General features: G+C 49.4%; 1 protein-coding gene across 1 annotated transcript in view; it reads right to left on the reverse strand.

The window, feature by feature from the left end:
- LOC142466154 (solute carrier family 12 member 9-like) overlaps nt 1–25,611 on the reverse strand; it is a 149,410-nt gene that overhangs the window by 123,487 nt on the left and 312 nt on the right. Inside the window, 2 exon segments of the mRNA XM_075570974.1 lie at nt 10,529–10,663; nt 25,549–25,611. The exon segment at nt 25,549–25,611 is cut by the window's right edge and continues 312 nt beyond it. Of these exon segments, the coding sequence (XP_075427089.1) occupies nt 10,529–10,663; nt 25,549–25,611 (198 nt within the window).

Raw genomic sequence — 25,611 nt, forward strand, 5'->3', positions numbered from 1 at the left:
CCCTGAATTTAATTGGAGTTTCTCATTGTCCAGATGAGTTTATAAGCACTCACTGACGACTCATCCTTCTCTCTGTGCCCCCCTGGAGCCACATAGTGGCGTTTTAATAATTAAGATTTCTTGTATATATGTTAAATAAATGTGATTTTAATATTGTTTATGTATGGCTATGGAGGTTACTCCAAGGATTGAATCTTTCCCAGCCTAGCATTTCTGGTTTAGCGAGTGCAAATAGGAATCTTTTAGGCCACTGCTGTGACCTTTCACCGTTTTCTAGTACATACCCTTCCTGTATGCACCCTATCTTTTGATTACCAGCACATATGTTAAATAGGACACTTTAGGTGAGCGGTAGCCATTTTTCTGATTTGTAGTATCTCCCCTACAATCTATCCTAAACGCTGCTGCCAGAATCACTCTACTCTTTCCTAAATCTGTCTCAGCATCTCCCCTCCTGAAATCTCTCTCCTGGTTTCCAATCAAATCCCGCATCTCACACTCCATTCTTCTCCTCACTTTTAAAGCTTTACACTCTTCTGCCCCTCCTTACATCTCAGCCCTAATTTCTCGTTATGCACCATCCAGACTCTTGCGTTCTGCTCAAGGATGTCTTCTCTCTACCCCTTTGTATCTAAAGCCCTCTCCCACATTAAACCTCTCTCACTGACTGCCCCGCACCTCTGGAATGCCCTTCCCCTCAGTACCCGACTAGCACCCTCTCTATCCACCTTTAAGACCCACCATAAGACACACTTGCTTAAAGAAGCATATGAGTAGCACTGTGGCTAATACTATACACGATACATAAAGCTTGGCCCCCTGCAGACGCACTTACCAGAACTCCCTCCTACTGTCTCTGTACGTTCTTCCTACCAATTAGATTGTAAGCTCCTCGGAGCAGGGACTCCTCTTCCACAATGTTACATTTGTCTGAAGCACTTATTCCCATGATCTGTTATTTGTATTATTTGTTATTTATATGATTGTCACGTGTATTACTGCTGTGAACCGCGATGTACATTAAATGCGCTATATAAATAAAGACATACATACATACACACACAGCACCTCACACACACACAGCACCTCACACACACGGAACCTCATACACACAAACACACAGCACCTCACACACACAGCACCACACACACACACACCAGCACCTGCAAACCGTTTATTTACACATATGTAAATGACAATTTCAGAGTGTGCTACAAACAAACACACACACACACAAATACAACGACAAACATCCTGATCAATTGTAACCAAATATGCGCTGCAATGAGGGGCAGGAAAAGATGCACACACACAAGTACACAAATACACAAACCCTGCTCAGCACCATTAGAAGAGCAGGGCCCGCGACACACATACACTGCCACTCCATGCCAGTCAGAAATGCCAAGGGAAAGATATATATGTGTCCGAGGAGGTTCCGTATGTCCATATGTGCACAAATATACATGTAAACTCGACAGAAAAGATTCATCACTCACAGAAGAAACGCCAGCTGCAGAGATGGGCCGGGCGAACGTGGCACGCGTGGCGTTACTTATAACCAAAGAGAGAGGGCAGTGCCAGGGTGGTAACATTTCTAGGCCCCACTAACTAAACGGTGCTATGCCGTAAGACACTTTCTGCCACCAGTTTGCTTTGACGCTGACGTAAGATTCAGAGGAGCCAGAGGGCGTCCTGCAAAACACGCCAAACGCTTTCCAAGTTTGGCGTAGAGTGCCCTCTTATCTCCACGCTCCGCCTTCCACGCTCCGCCTTCCACGTTCCGCCTTCCACGTTCCGCCTTCCACGTTAAAATGAACTTTATTCTCTTTATTGGTCAAAACATAAAAAGGAGCAAAATTGGACCAATAAAGTAATCACCGGCACTCGTGGGAGCGGCAAAGTATGCAGAGCATCTATATCAGGCTGTGAAGTGCAGAAATAAACGTTATTTATGAGTGCACTTTCCAGCAATGGAAATCAAAAGGGTTCAGCAACCCCCTCCCCCAACCCGGCCCCGGTGAGAACCCCATCGCTCCCTGCTCGGGGAAGCAGCACCAACCACTACAAAGGCAGCACCGCAACTGACAAGGGCCCCTGAGCTGCCGCGGTTTAAATGATAGCTACCTATAGATTGTACACAAGGAAGCGGATCTGAGCCGCCCGACTCCCAGCATAATGCATACAGGATTCATGTAGAACAGGAGTGGTCAACTCCAGTCCTCAAGGGCCACCAACAGGTCAGGTTTTCAGGATATTCCTGCTTCAGCACAGGTGAGCCACTGGTTTAGCCACTTGTGGTGAATCAGTCAGAGACCGAGCCACTGATTGAGCCAGGGATATCCTGAAAACCTGACCTGTTGGTGGCCCTTGAGGACCGGAATTGAGCACAGCTGATCTATATTTTACAATACGAGAAACATGGAAACAGCAGACACAGTAACACAAACCCGGCAGCAACAAGATGTCAACATCTGAACCCATTCCCCGTCCCGCATCCCAACCCCCCAACATCTGAGTCCATTCCCCGTCCCGCATCCCAACCCCCCAACATCTGAACCCATTCCCCGTCCCACATCCTAACCCCCCAACATCTGAACCCATTCCCCGTCCCGCATCCTAACCCCCCAACATCTGAACCCATTCCCGTCCCGCATCCCAACCCCCCAACATCTGAGCCCATTCCCCGTCCCGCATCCTAACCCCCCAACATCTGAACCCATTCCCCGTCCCGCATCCTAACCCCCCAACATCTGAACCCATTCCCCGTCCCACATCCTAACCCCCCAACATCTGAACCCATTCCCCGTCCCGCATCCTAACCCCCCAACATGTGAACCCATTCCCCGTCCCGCATCCTAACCCCCCAACATCTGAACCCATTCCCCGTCCCGCATCCTAATACCTCATTACTCACCCAGCAGAATGCAAGGAGCCAGTTAATAACAATGGCTTCAGCGCGCCATCTAGCGGCAAAAGAGGGAAACTGCACCAAAACGGTAACTTCTTTAACTTTACAGAATACTGTTGCCAGTCCTGTTATGTTTAGATCATTGGTTTTCAAAAAATTTTTTGGATAAGGAACCCTAGAATTAGATTGTGACATTCTGGTTAATCCCAACTCTTCCCCCCCCCCTTCCCCCGTCTCTCCTCTCCTCCTCTCTTCCCCTCTTCCACTCTCCCCACTCTCTTTCCCTTCCCTTCCCTTCCCCGCTCTCTCTTCCCCCTTAAACTCTCGCCCTCTCTCACCCCCTTATACTCTCCCTCTCGCCGTCTCCCCACCCCCTTCTCTCCCTCCTATTTTCCCACCTTTACACTCGCCCCCTATCGCTTCACAATAACCCCCATACACACAATACCCCCCATACACACAATAACCCACCCAGAACACACAATAACCCTCCCATATATAACACATTAATACCCCCCCATATATAACACATGATAACTCCCCACATAACACACAATAACCCCCGCCCCAATATAACACACAATAACTCCTCCCCCCATATAACACACACAGCGCCCTCCTCCTGTGAGTCGGAAGTTGAACGTGACATTCTGCCCCGACAGGAGCAGGGAGAGGAAGAATTGCAGTGACCGGGCGGCTGCTGCTGACCCCCGGAGCCGCCGGGTCACTGTTGCGTGGGGTGCCGCTGGGCCTGGGTCAGTTGTCCCAGCCCTCCCCCCTGGCGGCCACAGAACCACGACTGAATATCACTCGTTTAGATGCAGACAACTATATACAGGCATACCTCACATTAACATACGCAATGGGACCGGAGCATGTATGCAAAGTGAAAATGTACTTAAAGTGAAGCACTACCTTTCCCCACTTTTGATGCATGTACTGTACAGCAATCATCATACACGTGCATAACTGATGTAAATAACGCATGTGTAACAGGCTCTATAGTCTCCCCGCTTGCGCACAGCTTCGGTACAGGTAGGGAGACAGTACTGCTGTTCAGGACGTGCTGACAGGCGCATGCGTGAGCTGCTGTTTGCCTATTGAGCGAAATGTACTTACTCGCGAGTGTACTTAAAGTGAGTGTACTTAAAGCGGGGTATGCCTGTAGACAGCGCTTTAAAAGGAAATGCAAACAGGCAACTGCTTTACTCTGCTCTGTGACAGATGCTAAAATTCAGAGTGCAAGCTCTTTGGTTTAAGAATTTTCTCCACTCACCCGCTTCTATCCTGCATAGCAGCTTTGATCTTTCATTGTGCCCCTGCTCGTTTCGAGTTTGACCCAGAGACTCCGGGTTTCAGGCACTTACCGCCGGGCGACGGGCTTAGCCTGACAATCTCCGGGTTTCAGGCACTTACCGCCGGGCTACGGGCTTAGCCTGACAATCTCCGGGTGGCGGCGGCATCTCCGCCATTCTCCTGCAACTCCCCCTCCAACCGCAGTGGACATGGCTGCGCGGCATCAAATGACGCCACATTGCCATACCAACGGGATGCTACGTGACGTCATGGCGCTACGTGGCGTCCCATTGTCATGGCAACGTGGCGTCATTTGACGCTGCGCAGCCATGTCCACTGCGGTTGGAGGGGGAGTTGCAGCAGGATGCCGGGAGGCACCGCCGACATCGCTCCAAGTAAGGGAATTTCTTCTTTTTATACGTTCTCCGGGTCAGCGCAGGGCTCTGTCCTGGGACACTGTACACACTCTGTACACACTCTGTACACACTCTGTACACACTCTGTACACACTCTGTACACACTCTGTACACACTCTGTACACACTCTGTACACACTCTGTACACACTCTGTACACACTCTGTACACACTCTCTCCAGGTGACCTAATCACATCTCTTGGGTTCAAATATCACCTCTATGCTGATGACACTCACCTTTACCTTTCAGCCCCCGTGCTTGCACCTGCTGTACAGACCAAAGTCTCAATGTCTCTCTGCTATATCATCCTGGGTGGCCCTCCGCCGACTTATACTTAACAGGCCTCTTTCCACATTACTGTTGACAGATCTATTACACCCGGTATCACAAGTACGCTGCCTAGGGGTCACATTTGACTCCTCCCTCACATTCACCATGCAGCTAAAACCGTTTTTTTTTAACCTCCATAACATTACAAAGATACGCCCTTTCCTCTGTTCCTCTCATGCTAAAACTCTGACTCAGGCCCTCATTCTCTCCCGTCTTGATTACTGTAACCTCCTGCTGTCCGGCCTTCCTGCCTCTCACCTGTCTCCCGTACAATCTATCCTAAACGCTGCTGCCAGAATCACTCTACTCTTTCCTAGATCTGTCTCAGCATCTCCCCTCCTGAAATCCCTCTCCTGGCTTCCAATCAAATCCCGCATCTCACACTCCATTCTTCTCCTCACTTTTAAAGCTTTACACTCTTCTGCCCCCCCCCCCCCCCCCCCTCATCTCAGCCCTAATTTCTCGCTATGCACCATCCCGACTCTTGCGTTCTTCTCAAGGATGTCTTCTTTCTACCCCCTTTGTATCTAAAGCCCTCTCCCGCCTTAAACCTATCTCACTGACTGCCCCGCACCTCTGGAATGCCCTTCCCCTCAATACCCGACTAGCCCCCTCGCTATCCACCTTTAAGACCCACCTTAAGACACTCTTGCTTAAAGAAGCATATGAATAGCACTGTGGATGATACTATACACCTCATACATAAACCTTGGCCCCTCTCAGACGCACACATACCAGAACACCTTCCTACGGTCTCTGTACATTCTTCATAATTACTACTTAGATTGTAAGCTCTTCGGGGCAGGGACTCCTTTTCCCAATGTTATTTTTATGTTTGTGGATTTATTTCCATAATCTCATGTGTATTACTGCTGTGACGCGCTATGTACATAAATGGTGCTATATATGTAACAAAGTTTTACATACACCATCCCTGATCTGTGGCACTCCCTCACACTCAGTATACGCCAAGCCCTAAAGTTCTCCTCACTAGAACATTTAAGAACTTTAACCCACAACAGTTTCTGGATGACCTTACCAACTGCCCATGGCACAGAATCGATTTAATTCCCGACCCTGATTCTGCGCTCGACTATTTCCAATCCGAGTTCTTAAAACTCTGCGATACCCATCCTCCCCTACGCAGAATAAGGGTACGGGGGGCCCACCTTCCATGGGTAACACCTGACCTTATAGCACTCTACCAGCTCAGGGATACCTTGTGGAAAAGCCACAAAGTAACTGGCACTACCAAGGATCTCAATCACTACAGATGCCTGCGGAACATGTGCACAAGGCAAACAAGGCACGCAAAAGCACAATATTACTCTGACAATCTCCACCAAAACACATCAAACCCAGCTAACTTCTGGAAGGTTATCAGCAATATATTCCAGGCTCCTAACCATCAACAACCAAGTAATATCACTAAGGGGGATATTACTCTGACAAACCCCACTGACATCGCAAATGCATTCAATGATTACTTTGTGGGGTGTGCCACTAACTTATTAGCGAAACGCAGCACAAACCCCAAACATGAATCTCATCCTGGGAGTACCCCTATAGTCCCACCCCCTCCCAACACTGCCCACAATTTTCAATTTGGCCCAGTATCTGAAGAGGAGATTATACAAGCGCTCCTCAAACTAAAACTAAGCAGCCAATGTGGACCTGACTTACTACAATCTAGGTTCCTACGACTTGGTGCCCCAGCCATTTGCCAAACCAATTGCTTCCATAGTCAACTCTATCCTGTCTGCAGGCCATATCCCTAAGACCTGGAAAACTGCCAGAGTTGTCCCAATCTTCAAAAGTGGGGACAAAAACACTGTCTCAAACTACAGACCAAGCTCACACCAAGACAAATTTCCCTAGCCAATTCCAATCTGGCTTTCGTCCCAAACACTCCACCGTAACTACCCTGCTAAAAGTTTGCAATGAGATCCAGTGTGGAATGGAACGGGGACAACTCACTGGTGCAGTATTCCTAGATTTTGCAAAGGCTTTTGACACAGTTGATGATGTTATCCTGCTTAAACTCCAGAGCTCTGGAATAGGGAAGCATGCTTTAAACTGGTTTCGGTCCTACCTATCAGGTAGATCCCAACATGTGTCCATCTCTGGCTCTAACTCTAACCCCCTGGACATCACCTGTGGTGCCCCGCAAGGCTCTGTTCTGGGGCCACTACTCTTCTCAGTGTTCATCAATGATCTTCCCACAGCTTGTAAGGAAGCCTCAATACACATGTATGCAGATGACACAATCCTATATGCACACAACCATAGCCTCTCCGACCTTCAACACATACTTCAGTCTGACGTTTTGAGACTCGAAAACTGGATTTCCCACAACAAACTGTTTTTAAACACTGACAAGACTGTAGCAATGGTATTTGGGACCAAGACTAAATTTTTAAAGCTTCCAGCGACTGAGCTCCAGATTAGAACCAACGCTAACACCACCCTAACACCTGTCACTAGTTTTAAATACCTGGGCATATGGTTTGACTCCCACTTAACATTCGGGATGCACATTGATACCTTGACATCCAAGACCTATGCCAAACTAGGGGTACTTTACAGGAACAAATCCTCCCTAAGTCTCCCGGTCAGAAAGCGTATCGCACAGCAGATGCTAATGCCAATTATTGACTATGGAGACATAGTATATGGCTCGGCTCCTCAAACCCACCTTAGCAAACTTGACACCCTCTACAATTCAATTTGTCGTTTTGTTCTCCAATGCAACTATAACACACATCACTGCGAAATGCTCAAAGAACTAGATTGGTCATCACTCGAGTCTATGCGCAAAGTTCACCTTTCCTGTCTTGCCTTCAAATACTTTCTGGGCAAGCTACCCAGCTACCTGAACAAGCTCCTCACCCCTACCACATGCAGCACTTATCACCTGAGATCTGACTCCAAAAGACTGTTCATGGTCCCAAGGCTCAACAAAGTATCCGGCCGTTCCTCCTTCTCTTACCGTGCACCCCAAAACTGCAACAACCTACCAGAGACTCTCACATCCACCACCGGTTTAAGTTCTTTCAAATCTAAAGCTGTTTCACACTTTAATCTGGTCTGTAACTGTTTCATACGCCCATAATATATATTTTCTTTAACTGTGCACGCAATGTCTTGTATATAATGTATACCCTGCTCATTTATGTAACTGTATTTGTAACCATGTATTATTTGTCTTAACTCTGTGCCCAGGACAAACTTGAAAACGAGAGGTAACTCTCACTGTATTACTTCCTGGTAAAATATTTTTATAAATAAATATAAATAAATAAAATACGCCAAGCACCCTCTCTCCCCACCTATAAGTCAAACCTAAAAACCCACCTGCTACAAGAAGCATCCCAATAGCCACAGTCACTCCTACTATCCATTGTGCCCAAGCACTATCCATTGTGCCCAAGGTGTGTCCCTCACCTGCTGTCTCTCTCCCAACATACCACTTAGATTGTAAGCTCTCCGGGCCAGGGATTTCCTCTCCTATTGTCTGATTGTGTTTGTTGCCCTTATTGTATTATAATTCCCTGTACTGCATTGTCTCTTGTGACGCTGAGTACTCTGTGGGCTCTATATACATGAAGATATACATATATATATATCATTTCTGCCAATGATTCCTCGCAGAATCCTCTGCACGACTGTCCGTTCCCCATTTAACGCGTTGATTCCATCAGACCTGATGCGAATGGCCTCGATATATTTATGCAAAGCTCAGCACATGAATGTTGACGCATTTACCAGTTTGTGAGTCTTGTAACTAGCCATTAGAGGGAGTTTACCAAGGGTGGTTGGGGGTTAACGCACTCGATCTGGCATTATCTGCCATTGATTTCAATTGCAGTTAACGCCAGAACGGATGCGTTAACCTGTTTAGTGGATTATAATCTCTTAATAATCCTAGTGTACCTGTTTAGCCAGGCATTTAATTAGTGAACCACAACCTGTCCGTCATTTAATAACCACAGTTCCGTCCCATCCTGTATTGTATCTTTCTTTGTGTTTGGTCTCTTTAATAACTTTAAATGTTTTCTTCTTTTTCCCTTTTTGTGACTGCGAAGCTTTGGGAGAAAAGTGCCATATAAAGTTATTATTATTAGTTAGAATTTCTATATGCAGTCCTCTCACACATCACTAGGTGGCAGTGCTGTATCACAAACTTTAGCCTATGTATTTCTCTGCAGCGGGCAAATGGTTAATCCGCCGTTAAAATGTCTTATCTAAATGTAGTTACTGAAGAAAGGATGATTCCAAGCCTAAATATTAATTGCGCTATATTTTCTATATACAGGCATACCCTGCTTTAAGTACACTCACTTTAAGTACACTCGCGAGTAAGTACATATCGCCCAATAGGCAAACGGCAGCTCACGCATGCGCCTGTCAGCACGTCCTGAACAGTAATACCGGCTCCCTACCTGTGCCGAAGCTGTGCACAAGCGGGGAGACTATAGAGCCTGTTACACATGTGTTATTTACATCAGTTATGCACGTATATGACGATTGCAGTACAGTACATGCATCAATAAGTGGGGAAAAGGTATTGCTTCACTTTAAGTACATTTTCACTTTACATACATGCTCCGGTCCCATTGCGTACGTTAATGCGGGGTATGCCTGTATTCAGCATGTAACTAGTTAAAATAAGTAATTTAGTATTAAATTCGAAATTATATTGGAAAATAATTAGCGGAGTCTGCAAAGATAAGCTGAAGACAGCCAGATGTATACATGTTTCAAACCTTGTACGTTTAATGTCTGCCGAGTTGAATGGCATACTGTATGGTATTGAGTTTGGAATCAAAGGTTAGTTAAATAGTTAGTAAAAGACAATACAATAGAGATCGGTCTTAAAAGCTTAGGCACACAGATTAACTATAGTTACTTAGTGACATTACAAAGAGGGTCTTCTAAACTAAAGTACATATTGCTAAAGAAACAAACGGTTTTCTAAGGTTGATGTTTGACTACGAATATTTGGTCTGACAGTGAGAGAAACATATTGTTGGAATCTATAAAAAGATGTATCTGGATTTATAGAATTCAGAATCATTTAACATCCAAGCTAAGAACAAGCTGGGGATTCTCTACGCTATAACTACACGCTATGCGCCTGTATAATGACGTCACGGACTGGAATAACGCAAAGAAAGATGTTCTATGGTCTCTGATTAAATGGAGAAAAGAACCCGACTGGGGACTGTTTGATATATATTGAAAGGTGGGATATTTATTTGCACCCATCTAATGAGGAAATGTTCAGTTAACTATATAGAAACATTATACAGGAACAGAACATGGCCTGGCTAACGTCCTCAAACACACGGGGTTCTTATAGCACATTACCACAAGCAATGCGTTGCAGGTTGATCTGGCAGTGAGGGTGTTAAAAGAAGTCTCCGATCACAAATTAGTTTCTAGATCCACATTTCCAGAACAGATCTCAGCAGCAAACCCGAGTCTTCCCCCATCCCCCCCATGCTAACTCTCCCCCCCCACACGTGTGACCCCATTCAGCTCTCAGCCGGGCTGTGCGCTGCATGAAGGATACAGTAGGCTCCGCCCGCGTCCAGCGCGCCGTTAGTAGAAATGGCGCAGACGGACAGCACGGTCATGCTGATAATAAAGTAAGCCACGACGAGCATCCCCACCGTCTCATACAGGCCGGACTGTCCCACGACGAACCCTGCGGAGCGGAAACACAGACACGCGCGGTTATTCAGGGCTATGCCTCGGGAAGAGATGTGTACATATGAAGAAGAGACTTGTGAGGCCTGCACAGCTTTATACACACTGCAAATAATATCTATTTTGTTACAAAAAAAAGGATCAACATCTTCTCCAGAACAAACCTAACTAATAGATTATAATCAAAAGGGAAAAAAGCAGCCACTTTAGGAATAATACAGCATCAAAAGAATCTCTACCGTGGGTGGAACACACCGCGTCACCGCGGAAGTTGCGTAACCGTTTAGCGTCACATATTTTCCTCGGCAGCCTCAGGAAATGCAGCCGCGTGTGTGTACACGTATATTTATATAGCGCCAGCCGTGTACTTCGCGCTTACAATTAATACAGGGAAAGTTACGTGGAAACAATTGGGATTCGAGCAGCAAGGAAATTATAACAAGCAACGGGAGACCCTGGCCCGCAGAGCTTACAATCTAAGTTGCAGAGCAATGAAGGGGTTAAACGGATGGGAGTCAGCCTGAAGGATGCAGGAGTGGTCCCCAGGAATGGCGAAAACCCCTTAACGTTTTGAATGGTCAGCACAAGGGTTAATAACGTTACATGTGAGATAACATCTGCTTAGTGACACACGGCCGTTTCTGGCACGTTCCCGAAACCAGAGGAACAGAAGCTGCTCCGCACGGCGCTAGTCAATACTCGGAATACAAAGACCCACAAACTATTACACAACCCAGGGCATGCGGAGGTCAAATAACCCAAACAAGCTTCATTATTCTGGTGCAGGAGAGATCAACTCCGGTCCTCAACAGGTCCGGTTTTCAAGATATCCCTGCTTCAGCACAGGTGGCTCAATCAGTGGCTCACAAGACTGAGCCACTGATTGAGCCATCTGTACTGAAGCAGGCATATCCTGAAAACCTGACCTGTTGATGGCCCTTGAGGACTGGAGTTCCCCAGCCCTGTTCTAGTGTATATTGCCAACTGAGAATACTGATCTTCCCAGCGTGTGCACGCAAAGCGCACGGTGCACACGGGGCGACAGGAACTGCAGCTGGCAACAGATATTCTTTTACTGGCTATAATGTCCTCGCAACGGGACAGGACTTCAGGTGATGACAAACTGTCTGAAGGAGCAGCACTGAAGTCAGGGTGCTGGTCGCTGAAGTGGGAGGCCAATAGCCTCCTAAGTGCTAGCTCCTTGTGTCCCCTGACCGTGTGACCGAGGGACCACAAATGGCACGGTGAGGCCTGGAGAGCAGCAGTGCGCCTTTAACGACACCAACGGGAAGTATGTGGAACCGGTCCGTTCACAATCCTTCTCGCCCGTGACGCTTTCCCGCACTCTGCAAACACGCTTCCCCTTTTGGAATATTTGCAGAAAGGTCAGATTTCTGCTTCGTGTTCAAGCTTCTGAAGAACTCATTTCCGGGGGTTTTCCTGGGTGAGATTAGTCTTAGTCATGAGATATATATACTGGTGCAGTATTCCTAGATTTTGCAAAGGCTTTTGACACAGTTGATCATGCTATCCTGCTTAACAAACTCCAGAGCTCTGGAATAGGGAAACATGCTTTAAACTGGTTTCAGTCCTACCTATCAGGAAGATCCCAACATGTGTCCATCTCAGGCTCTAACTCCAACCCCCTGGATATCACCTGTGGTGTCCCGCAAGGCTCTGTTCTGGGGCCCCTACTCTTCTCAGTGTTCATTAATGATCTTCCCACAGCTTGTAAGGAAGCCTCAATACACATGTATGCAGATGACACAATCCTGTATGCACACAGCCATAGCCTCTCTGACCTTCAACACATACTTCAGTCTGACTTTTTGAGACTCGAAAACTGGATTTCCCAAAACAAACTGTTTTTAAACACTGACAAGACTAACAATGGTATTTGGGACCAAGACTACATTTGTAAAGATTCCAGTGACTGAGCTCCTGATTAGAACCAACGCTAAAACCACCCTAACCCCGGTCACTAGTTTTAAATACCTGGGCTTATGGTTTCACTCCCACTTAACATTCGGGATGCACATTGATACCCTGACAACCAAGACCTATGCCAAACTAGGGGTACTTTACAGGAACAAATCCTCCCTAAGTCTCCTGGTCAGAAAGCGTATTGCACAGCAGATGCTAATGCCAATTATTGACTATGGAGACATAGTATATGGCTTGGCTCCTCAAACCCACCTTAGCAAACTTGACACCCTCTACAATTCAATTTGTCGTTTTGTTCTCCAATGCAACTACAACACACATCACTGCGAAATGCTCAAAGAACTAGATTGGTCATCACTAGAGTCTAGGCGCAAAGTTCACCTTTCCTGTCTCACCCTCAAATACTTTCTGGGCAAGCTACCCAGCTACCTGAACAAGCTCCTCACCCCTACCACATGCAGTACCTATCACCTGAGATCAGACTTCAAAAGACTATTCATGGTCCCAAGACTCAACAAAGTATCCGGACGTTCCTCCTTCTCCTTCCGTGCACCCCAAAACTGGAACAACCTACCAGAGACTCTCATATCCACCACCAGCTTAAGTTCTTTCAAATCTAAGGCTGTCTCACACTTTAATCTGGTCTGTAACTGTTTCATACGCTCATAATATATATTTTCTTGAACTGTGCATGCAATGTCTTGTATATAATGTACTAGCTGAGAGACCCGGCGTTGCCCGGGATGTAATTTTGGGGGGGGGGGGGGGGGGGCGTATGACAGGGTTAGGCTTCCCCCCCCCCTTGACAGCTAGGTGGGTGACTGAGTTGACTGAGTGTGTGGGTGACTGTGTGGGTGGGTGGGTGACACTTGACTGAGTGGGTGGGTTGGTGACTGAGTGGGTGACTTTGGGTCGGTGACTGGGTGGGTGACTTTGGGTCGGTTTGACTTTGGGTCAGTGGGTGGGTGACTTTGGGTCGGTGGGTGGGTGACTTTGGGTCGGTGGGTGGGTGACTTTGGGTTGGTTGGTGGTTGACTTTGGGTCGGTTTGACTTTGGGTCGGTGGGTGGGTGACTTTGGGTTGGTGGGTGGGTGACTTTGGGTCGGTGGGTGGGTGACTTTGGGTCGGTTTGACTTTGGGTCGGTGGGTGGGTGACTTTGGGTCGGTGGGTGACTTTGGGTCGGTGGTTGGGTGGGTGAGTTGGGTCGGTGGGTGGGTGAGTTGGGTCGGGGGGTGGATGACTTTGGGTCGGTGGGTGACTTTGGGTCGGTGGGTGACTTTGGGTCGGTGGGTGGGTGACTTTGGGTTGGTGGGTGGGTGACTCTGGGTTGGTGGGTGGGTGGGTGACTTTGGGTGGGTGACTTTGGGTCGGTGGGTGGGTCAGTGACTGGGTGACTTTTTCAGGGTCGGTGACTGGGTGGGTCAGTGACTGGGGTCGGTGACTGGGTGGGTCAGTGAGTGGGTAGGTGGGGTCGGTGAGTGGGTGGGTGGGGTCGGTGAGTGGGTGGGTGGGGTCAGTGACTGGGTGGGTGGTTTTGGGTGAGACTGGGTGGGTGAGTGTGAGACTGAATGGGTGGGTGAGTGTGAGACTGAATGGGTGGGTGAGTGTGAGACTGAATGGGTGGGTGAGTGTGAGACTGAATGGGTGGGTGAGAGTGAGACTGAATGGGTGGGTGAGTGTGAGACTGAATGGGTGGGTGAGTGTGAGACTGAATGGGTGGGTGAGTGGGAGACTGAATGGGTGGGTGAGTGGGAGACTGAATGGATGGGTGAGTGGGAAACTGAATGGGTGGATGAGTGGGAAACTGAATGGGTGGGTGAGTGGGAAACTGAATGGGTGGGTGAGTGGGAAACTGAATGGGTGGGTGAGTGGGAGACTCAGTGGGAGACTGAGTGGGAGAGTGGGTGGGAGAGTGACTGGGTGGGAGACTGACTGGGTGGGAGACTGACTGGGTGGGAGACTGACTGGGTGGGAGACTGACTGGGTTGGAGACTGACTGGGTGGGAGACTGACTGGGTGGGAGACTGACTGGGTGGGAGACTGACTGGGTGGGAGACTGACTGGGTGGGTGAGTGGGAGACTGACTGGGTGGGTGAGTGGGTGACTGACTGGGTGGGTGAGTGGGTGACTGAATGGGTGGGTGAGTGGGTGACTGACTGGGTGGGTGAGTGGGTGAGTGGGTGACTGACTGACTGGGTGAGTGGGTGGGTGAGTGGGTGACTGACTGACTGACTGACTGAATGGGTGGGTGACTGGGTGACTGACTGAATGGGTGGGTGACTGAGTGACTGGGTGGGTGACTGAGTGACTGGGTGGGTGACTGAGTGGGTGGGTGAGTGGGTGGGTGACTGAGTTGACTGAGTTGACTGAGTGGGTGGGTGGGTGACTGGGTGGGTGTGTGGGTGGGTGGGTGACTGACTGGGTGTGTGGGTGGGTGGGTGGGTGACTGACTGGGTGTGTGGGTGGGTGGGTGACTGGGTGGGTGGGTGACTGGGTGGGTGGGTGGGTGGGTGAGTGACTTGACTGGGTGGGTGGGTGACTAAGTGAGTTTTTGGGTGACTAAGTGAGTGGGTGGGTGGGTTACTGAGTGGGTGAGTGACTGAGTGGGTGGGTGACTGAGTGGGTGGGTGACTGAGTGACTGGGTGGGTGACTGAGTGGGTGGGTGACTGGATGGGTGGGTGACTGGGTGAGAGTGACTGGGTGACTGGGTGGGTGACTGGGTGACAGTGCGTGGGTGGGAGACGGTGGGTGACTTACCTTGACCCCGTGGCATCTGGCTGGGGCAGGAGGTGAGTTCGGGAAGCTGGGGGGGGGGCAAGAGTGACAGGAGACCCGCGCCGCGCTTCCCCTCTCCGGTAGCGGCACACGTAAGGGGGAGTCTCGCGCCGTGCTTCCCCTCTCCAGTAGCGGCGCACGTGAGGGGGAGAGCAGGAGGCCCGGGCCGCGCCGCGAGGGGGGAGGAGCCTGGAGTTTGCTGCTGAGCAGGAGGGCCGCGGCGCACGGTGAGGGTGATGGTGCGGCTGGGGATGTTGCGGAGCGTGGGGATTTGGGTGAGGTGGGGGGAGAGAGTGAGGGGCACCGGGAGAGGAGGAGGGGGGTGGGGGGTGGGGAAGGTGAGCTGCGGTCCAACTGACGGGGGAGAGTGAGGGTGTGTGTGTGTGTGTGTGTGAGGGGGGGGTGTGAGGGGGGGGGAGGTGTGTGAGGGGGGGGAGGTGTGTGTGTGTGTTTTTTTTTTTTTTTTGCCCGTCACTCTGCCTCAGGCCAATGAGAGGTGCGGGGGCGGGCAGGCCAAGGGACCAATGAGATTGCCGCTAGGGACGCAGACATACAGTGCTTTCAGAAATATATAGTAGATATATACACATACACACACACAGTATATATATATATATATCAGGCTCCTTCGGGAGTGAAGGGGTAGCAGTGTGACGGGGCTGATGTTGGACCCTGGCCTTATGATCCAGTCCCTCATGCTGCTCTCTCCCCATGTGATGCGCAAGTCACAGCGTTTCGCGGAGCGTTTCACGGAGATGTCCCGATTTTCCGTGGCATGAAGGAGGCCAGGAAACGGGCCGGGGCGGAATACATGGAGCCTTCCGGAACTGTCCGTGATCGCACCGCCAGGGATTCCCCCCTATCTGCTGCCGTCCCAGAATAAATACTTTCTATTTACAAAACTATTTGCAAGTGCAGTTTTCTGCCTTTACGTACAACCTTTATATGACACGCCAGGGGCGCCGCAGTGCGCAATTAGGTGCAAAGTACCTGCCGGATTTGAGCTATTTATGATGTTATTTGATCTGTGACGTGAGGCCGACATCTGGCAGTGAATTGGTTAAAGGAGAAACCCAAGCAATATCCTACATGTGTGGGGTTTTTTAATAACTCAGTTCTGTAGTGTTAGATAAGAGTTACTGCCCTTTTTTATTTTAAAATTAAACGCTTAATGTCATTTTTAATGAGTTTTAATATACTGAGCACCCTTTGATTTCTATAGCAGGTTTTAGCCACCTCCCCAGCAGTGCAAGATCTTTGCAACACTTTCCTGCTTGGGGTTATTTGTTGCCAATGTTTCCAGCAGTTTGAGCTGCAAATTGTAACAATAATGTTACCTTAGTAATATCAGGATACATTGTAGCTGCTGAGTTACACTAACTGAAGGATTGATTTGAAACTGAAAGGCAGCCGTTAAGTGAACCCTGGGAAGCAGGATTTTGCTGATCAATAGCCAGCTTAGGTAATTAGTTTTCAATAAAGATAATCAAAGGCTGCATATATTAAATAAAAAAAAGAGATGTTTTTTTAAGCTGCTTGGATTGTCTCTTTAAGGTACACATGTTAATTATTCTGCCGTGCTCTGGGTGCAAGAGACACGGACACTGAAGGGGTTAATGCTGGCTGCTAGGATTTAAAAGCCCCTGGCTGAGCTATATGGCTGACTAAGGCCTGGGACATGGTACGGCAGGCCGTGCTGCGCCGTGCTGAGCCGTGCTGCGCCGCGCTGAGCCGTGCTGAGCCGTGCTGCGCCGCGCTGAGCCGTGCTGATCCGTGCTGCGCCGCGCTGAGCCGTGCCGAGCAGATGCACTTACCCCCTGCATCTGCAATCAGTGCGGCTTTAGGAGCCGCTTCCGCATGCGTGCGGAGGCTCAGAAAATTTCAGGCATCAGGCAGGTTTGAATTTCGGCGCTGAGGGGAGCGGTCACGTGACCGCAACCATCCAATGGGAACGAGGGACTAGCCCCGCCTCCCGCCACGCCCCCGCCACCGCCCCCAAAGCGCGCTGACTGCCTCGCCTGAGGACGCAAAAAAGCCCCAGCTTGAGCAGGCGAGGCAGAGCAGGAGCGCTGCTCAGCGTGGCCTGAGGCCTATAGGGTGCTAAGCTGAAGCACGCTTTAACTCCCATTCATTAGAATAGAAGTTAGGGTGTGCGAAAAGGGTAGCACCCCTTAGTGAATACGGGCCTACAAGGGAACAGTATAATCTTTCTGAGCTCAAATAAAAGGGGCATTTACAGAGAGCCATTTCTGGGTGCAAAGTCCGGGATTTCAGCAACGTTGCTCAGATTTATACCCTGTGCAATTAAACATATATTACCCTATAAATCGCATATTCTATCCCAGGGGCTCAACTCCAGTCCTCAAGGGCCTCCAACAGGTCAGGTTTTCAGGATATCTCAGCTTCAGCACAGTTGGCTCAATCAGTCCCTGCTTCAGCACAGGAGGCTCAATCTTTGACAGCCTCTGATTGAGTCACCTGAGCTGAAGCTGGTATATCACGAAAACCTGACCTGTTGGGGAGGGGGGGGGGGGAGATTGAAGACTGAATTTGAGCACCCCTGAATTGCTCAATCAGTCCCTGCTTCAGCACACATGGCTCAGCCCGTGGCTTTTACACTTTTGTTATAGACCCACTTTATTTAAAATTAAATAACACTGTAATACTCTGACAATTAATATGATTGAAATAAGTTAATCAGATGCATGATAACCCTCCTACGTGGGTGCCTGCACAGACATTGATGTTGCCTGCTTTCCTTGTCCCCTCTACCTGTTCATCCTTGGTACTGAGTAACAGAGAGGCGACTGCGCCCCAAATCCGGTTCCCGTATTTCCACGGGTGTTACCCACAAATCCGCGGTGTAAAATCCGTGGACGGATTTGTAGAATTGCGGAATCCACGGATTGGATTCTACGAATCCCTCCCCGCGGGCGGCGGAATCCGCAGTGCGTACGGGTAATAATTATAGAGAATCCGTCCCGCGGGCGCGGAATCCGCAGTGCGTACGGGTAATAATTATAGAGAATCCCTCCCCGCGGGCGCGGAATCCGCAGTGCGTACGGGTAATAATTATAGAGAATCCGTCCCCGCGGGCGCGGAATCCGCAGTGCGTACGGGTAATAATTATAGAGAATCCGTCCCCGCGGGCGCGGAATCCGCAGTGCGTATGGGTAATAATTATAGAGAATCCGTCCCCGCGGGCGCGGAATCCGCAGTGCGTATGGGTAATAATTATAGAGAATCCGTCCCCGCGGGCGCGGAATCCGCAGTGCGTATGGGTAATAATTATAGAGAATCCGTCCCCGCGGGCGCGGAATCCGCAGTGCGTATGGGTAATAATTATAGAGAATCCGTCCCCGCGGGCGCGGAATCCGCAGTGCGTACGGGTAATAATTATAGAGAATCCGTCCCCGCGGGCGCGGAATCCGCAGTGCGTACGGGTAATAATTATAGAGAATCCCTCCCCGCGGGCGCGGAATCCGCAGTGCGTACGGGTAATAATTATAGAGAATCCGTCCCGCGGGCGCGGAATCCGCAGTGCGTACGGGTAATAATTATAGAGAATCCGTCCCCGCGGGCGCGGAATCCGCAGTGCGTACGGGTAATAATTATAGAGAATCCATCTATTGATGGCGAATCGCCCTTCATGAGATTGATCCGCGGACCAAAGAAAGCGGCCAATTCGCCGCGGATCCAGATTCGCCCATCTTTACTAAGTACTGGGGTACAGTGACCGCCCCGAGTTAGCCGGTCCTGACCCTGTTTTCTGCGTCCTGCATTAAATTGCGCGGCACTTTCTCTCCCTGTTTCTCCCGGCGGTCTCGAAACCTTCAGCTAATGAAACCACCGGGGAGATTGATTATTTCTCAGATAATAATCCGCTGGTTGTGTCGATTTCACATCACTTCTCCCGTGTGTGTATATACACGTTTACACCGCGGATCCCCGATACACGTGTTATTGGGAATAAGACACGTGTTACAATGTCTCATTAGAAGGGATCACTTCTCCTGTGAGTACACGTTTACACCACGGATCCCCGATACACGTGTTATTGGGAATAAGACACGCGTTACAATGTCTCATTAGAAGGGATCACTTTCCTGGGAGCGTGTCAATCACACGCAATAAATTCAGTGTAAATACTTCCGCGGTCTGCGTCAGATCGTTACTCCGCGCCACGTAGCATACTCAGGTACTCTCAAAGAGCCCTTTATATAGTGGCATTAACCCATTATATGCAGGATAAAAATAACAGCTATGTAAGGAGTGCTAAAAACACAATATGTTATCATGCAAATAGTGTCAGCAAAAGTGGCGCTAAAACATACAGAACGCTCTATTTGCCGGTACTTACACACGGCCGTGTAATTAGTATTACTTATTATCACTAGCTATTAGCAATTATCCCCTCCCTGTGCATCATTGGGCCCATTCTGGCTTGAGTGGTTACAGGTGTATGATCTTATATCACACTATTTATTATCATTGTAGTGGATTTTCCCTTTGCTCCCCTTTCTGTGTTTTGTTTTGAAGTTTTCACAGTTGTTGTAGGGGACACACATACTTATTCTTTTTACCCCAGGAATAACCCGTCATGCAGCCGGATACGCCCGTCTATACCAGCCCACTGTCTGCGTGGCCACAGGACTTCTATAGATGTTCACGTTCTAGACCAGTGCTTTTCAGCCAGGGTTCCTAGAAACACTTGGGTTCCCCGGGCGTCCCTAAAGGATTCTCTGCAATTTTCAGGTCATTTGAAAATTGTATCAAATACAGAAGAATTTACAATGCATCTGATCTCAGACGCGCTATTAGAGAGGGTTGGGGTTCCTTACAATGCATCTGATCTCAGACGCGCTGTTAGAGAGGGTTGGGGTTCCTTACAATGCATCTGATCTCAGACGCGCTACTAGAGAAGGTTGGGGTTCCTTACAATGCATCTGATCTCAGACGCGCTATTAGAGAGGGTTGGGGTTCCTTACAATGCATCTGATCTCAGACGCGCTGTTAGAGAGGGTTGGGGTTCCTTACAATGCATCTGATCACAGACGTGCTATTAGAGAGGGTTGGGGTTCCTTACAATGCATCTGATCTCAGACGCGCTATTAGAGAGGGTTGGGGTTCCTTACAATGCATCTGATCTCAGACGCGCTGTTAGAGAGGGTTGGGGTTCCTTACAATGCATCTGATCACAGACGTGCTATTAGAGAGGGTTGGGGTTCCTTACAATGCATCTGACCTCAGACGCGCTATTAGAGAGGGTTGGGGTTCCTTACAATGCATCTGATCTCAGACGCGCTGTTAGAGAGGGTTGGGGTTCCTTACAATGCATCTGATCACAGACGTGCTATTAGAGAGGGTTGGGGTTCCTTACAATGCATCTGATCTCATACGCGCTATTAGAGAGGGTTGGGGTTCCTTACAATGCATCTGATCTCAGACACGGTATTAGAGAGGGTTGGGGTTCCTTACAATGCATCTGATCTCAGACACGGTATTAGAGAGGGTTGGGGTTCCTTACCATGCATCTGATCTCAGACGCGCTATTAGAGAGGGTTGGGGTTCCTTACCATGCATCTGATCTCAGACGCGCTATTAGAGAGGGTTGGGGTTTCTTACAATGCATCTGATCTCAGACGCGCTATTAGAGAGGGTTGGGGTTCCTTACAATGCATCTGATCTCAGGCGCGCTATTAGAGAGGGTTGGGGTTCCTTACAATGCATCTGATCTCAGACGCGCTAATAGAGAGGGTTGGGGTTCCTTACAATGCATCTGATCTCAGGCGCGCTATTAGAGGGGGTTGGGGTTCCTTACAATGCATCTGATCTCAGATGCGCTATTAGAGAGGGTCGGGGTTCCTTACAATGCATCTGATCTCAGGCGCGCTATTAGAGGGGGTTTGGGTTCCTTACAATGCATCTGATCTCAGACGTGCTATTAGAGAGGGTTGGGGTTCCTTACAATGCATCTGATCTCAGGCGCGCTATTAGAGAGGGTTGGGGTTCCTTACAATGCATCTGATCTCAGGCGCGCTATTAGAGAGGGTTGGGGTTCCTTACAATGCATCTGATCTCAGGCGCGCTATTAGAGAGGGTTGGGGTTCCTTACAATGCATCTGATCTCAGACGCGCTATTAGAGAGGGTTGGGGTTCCTTACAATGCATCTGGTCTCAGGCGCGCTATTAGAGAGGGTTGGGGTTCCTTACAATGCATCTGATCTCAGACGCGCTATTAGAGAGGGTTGGGGTTCCTTACAATACATCTGATCTCAGACGTGCTACCGACGTCGCGGCTACTGCGCATGGGTACTGAGTACCAACAGTGGACAGGGAGAGCGTCCCAGGCCCAAACCGGAGGGATATCGGACTTCCACCAAGAATCTCACGCGAGTGCAACAAGTTTACTCATGTAATACGCAGAATAAAGGGTGATTGAGCCACCTGTGCTGAAGCAGGGATATCCTGAAAACCTGGCCTGTTGGTGGCCCTTGAGGCCCACCCCCGTGTTTGCTTTGTGTCCGATGTCAGGCCGGTGTTAAGTTGGTTCCATGTGATGTGGATACACTTATTCACCCTCCCGGGTCCCAAACTCACCGTGACCGGCTCCAGCTGTCAGCTGATGCACAGCAGCCCGATCACTGATATGGTCACGCGCCCACGGTCACCCTGAGGGGGGCGTGGGGATCAGACTATGGGGGGGATCAGACTATGGGGGGATCAGGCTATGGGGGGGATCAGACTATGAGGGGGATCAGACTATGAGGGGGATCAGACTATGGGGGGGGATCAGACTATGAGGGGGATCAGACTATGGGGGGATCAGACTATGAGGGGGATCAGACTATGAGGGGGATCAGACTATGGGGGGGATCAGACTATGGGGGAATCAGACTATGGGGGAATCAGACTATGGGGGGGATCAGACTATGGGGGGATCAGACTATGAGGGGATCAGACTATGGGGGGGATCAGACTATGAGGGGGATCAGACTATGGGGGGGATCAGACTATGGGGGGATCAGACTATGGGGGGATCAGACTATGGGGGGGATCAGACTATGGGGGGATCAGACTATGGGGGGATCAGACTATGGGGGCATCAGACTATGGGGGGATCAGACTATGAGGGGGATCAGACTATGAGGGGGATCAGACTATGAGGGGATCAGACTATGAGGGGATCAGACTATGGGGGGGATCAGACTATGGGGGGATCAGACTATGGGGGGATCAGACTATGGGGGGGATCAGACTATGGGGGGGATCAGACTATGGGGGTTATTAACTAAAGGGTCCCGGGGACGTCTGATTTATCAAAGGAAAAACTCCTAAACAGACCCCTATAAGTGTCAGTGAGATCCCTATAAGTGTCAGTGAGATCCCTATAAGTGTCAGTGAGATCCCTATAAGTGTCGGTGAGACCCCTGTAAGTGTCGGTGAGACCCCTGTAAGTGTCGGTGAGACCCCTGTAAGTGTCGGTGAGACCCCTATAAGTGTCAGTGAGACCCCTATAAGTGTCAGTGAGACCCCTATAAGTGTCAGTGAGTTCCCTATAAGTGTCAGTGAGTTCCCTATAAGTGTCAGTGAGACCCCTATAAGTGTCGGTGAGACCCCTGTAAGTGTCAGTGAGACCCCTATAAGTGTCGGTGAGACCCCTATAAGTGTCGGTGAGACCCCTGTAAGTGTCGGTGAGACCCCTGTAAGTGTCAGTGAGACCCCTATAAGTGTCGGTGAGACCCCTATAAGTGTCGGTGAGACCCCTATAAGTGTCGGTGAGACCCCTATAAGTGTCGGTGAGACCCCTATAAGTGGCGGTGAGAACCCTATAAGTGCAGTGAGAACCCTATAAGTGTCCGTGAGACCCCTATAAGTGGCGGTGAGAACCCTATAAGTAGTGGTGAGAACCCTATAAGTGGCAGTAATTCCCCTATTAATGGCAGCGAGACCCCTATAAGTGTCGGTGAGATCCCTATAAGTGGCAGTGATTCAATTATTAGTGGCAGTGATTCCCCTACAAGTGGCAGTGAGACCCCTATTTGTGGCAGTGAGACCCCTATTTGTGGCAGTGAGACCCCTATTTGTGGCAGTGAGAGGGTTGACTTACTAATAATATTTTTTCTTGCTGGTAAAGATACAGGTGCTGAATGTTGGGGGTCTGTATGTTGGGTTCAGGTATAGATAGGGGTGCAAATCAAGATAATGGCCTGTATGTTGGGGTACAGGTATATTTAGGGGTGCTATCTGTTAGGGAGCTGTTTATGGGGATAAATATATATTTAGGGGTGCTGTGTTTTGGGGTGCAAGTATATTTATGGGTGCTGTGTGTTGGGTGCAGGTATATTTAGGGGTGCAGGTATATTTAGGGGTGCAGGTATATTTTGGGGTGCAGGTATATTTATGCCATGCTGTGTGTTGGGGTGCAGGTATATTTAAGGGTATTGTGTGTTGAGTGGTTGGCATATTTAGGGGTGCAGAGATATGCAAGGGTGCACATATATTTATGGGTGCTGTGTGATGGGGTGCAGGTATATTTATGGGTGCTGTGTGATGGGGTGCAGGTATATTTATGGGTGCTGTGTGTTGGGTGCACGTATATTTAGGGGTGCAGGTATATTTAGGGGTGCAAGTATATTTTGAGGTGCTGTGTGTTGGGGTGCAGGTATATTTATGCCATGCTGTGTGTTGGGGTGCAGGTATATTTAGGGGTGCAGGTATATTTAAGGGTATTGTGTGTTGGGTGGTTGGCATATTTAGGGGTGCAGAGATATGCAAGGGTGCACGTATATTTATGGGTGCTGTGTGATGGGGTGCAGGTATATTTATGGGTGCTGTGTGATGGGGTGCAGGTATATTTATGGGTGCTGTGTGTTGGGGTGCAGGTATATTTAGGGGTGCTGTGTTTTGGGGTGCAAGTATATTTATGGGTGCTGTGTATTGGATGCAGGTATATTTAGGGGTGCAGGTATATTTTGGGGTGCGGTGTGTTGGGGTGCAGGTATATTTATGGGTGCTGTGTGTTGGGGTGCAGGTATATTTATGGTTGCTGTGTGTTGGGGTGCAGGTATATTTATGGGTGCTGTGTTTTGGGGTGCAGGTATATTTAGGGGTGCTGTGTGTAGATGTGCGGGTATATTTAGGGTGCTATGTGTTGGGGTGCAGGTATATTTATGGGTGCTGTGTGTTGGTGTGTGGGTATATTTAGGGGTGCTTTGTTTAGGGGTGTGGGTATATTTAGGGGTGCGGGTATATTTAGGGGTGCTGTGTGTAGTGATGCAGGTATATTTAGGAGTGCTGTGTGTAGGGGTGCAGGTATATTTAGGGGTGCTGTGTGTAGGGGTGCGGGTATATTTAGGGGTGTTGTGTGTTGGGGTGCTGTGTATTGGGGTGTGGGTATATTTATGGGTGCTGTGAGTTGGGGTGCAGGTATATTTAGGGGTGCTGTGTGTAGATGTGCGGGTATATATAGGGGTGCTGTGTGTAGGGGTGCAGGTATATTTAGGGGTGCTGTGTGTAGGGGTGCTGTGTGTAGGGGTGCTGTGTGTAGGGGTGCTGTGTGTGGGGGTGCTGTGTGTTGGGGTGCTGTGTGTTGGGGTGCTGTGTGTAGGGGTGCTGTGTGTAGGGGTGCTGTGTGTTGGGGTGCTGGTATATTAAGGGGTGCTGTGTGTAGGGGTGCAGGTATATTTAGGGGTGCTGTGTGTAGGGGTGCTGTGTGTAGGGGTGCTGTGTGTAGGGGTGCTGTGTGTTGGGGTGCTGTGTGTTGGGGTGCTGTGTGTAGGGGTGCTGTGTGTAGGGGTGCTGTGTGTAGGGGTGCTGTGTGTTGGGGTGCTGTGTGTAGGGGTGCTGGTATATTAACGGGTGCTGTGTAGGGGTGCAGGTATGTTGGGGTGCTGTGTGTTGGGGTGCAGGTATATTTAGGGGTGCTGTGTGTTGAGGTGCAGGTATATTAAGGGGTGCTGTGTGCTGAGGTGCAGGTATATTAAGGGGTGCAGGTATGTTGGGGTGCTGTGTGTTGGGGTGCTGGTATATTTAGGGGTGCTGTGTGTAGGGGTGCAGGTATATTTATGGGTGCTGTGTGTTGGGGTGCTGTGTGTTGGGGTGCAGGTATATTTAGAGGTGCTGTGTGTGTAGGGGTGCAGGTATGTTGGGGTGCACTCACCGATCCTAAGGAAGAGAACCACACTGAACATGGCCAGCAGGGTGGGCACCACGACCCCGAAGA

The sequence above is a fragment of the Ascaphus truei genome, chromosome 14, assembly GCF_040206685.1.
Source record: "Ascaphus truei isolate aAscTru1 chromosome 14, aAscTru1.hap1, whole genome shotgun sequence".
Classification (NCBI taxonomy): domain Eukaryota; kingdom Metazoa; phylum Chordata; class Amphibia; order Anura; family Ascaphidae; genus Ascaphus; species Ascaphus truei.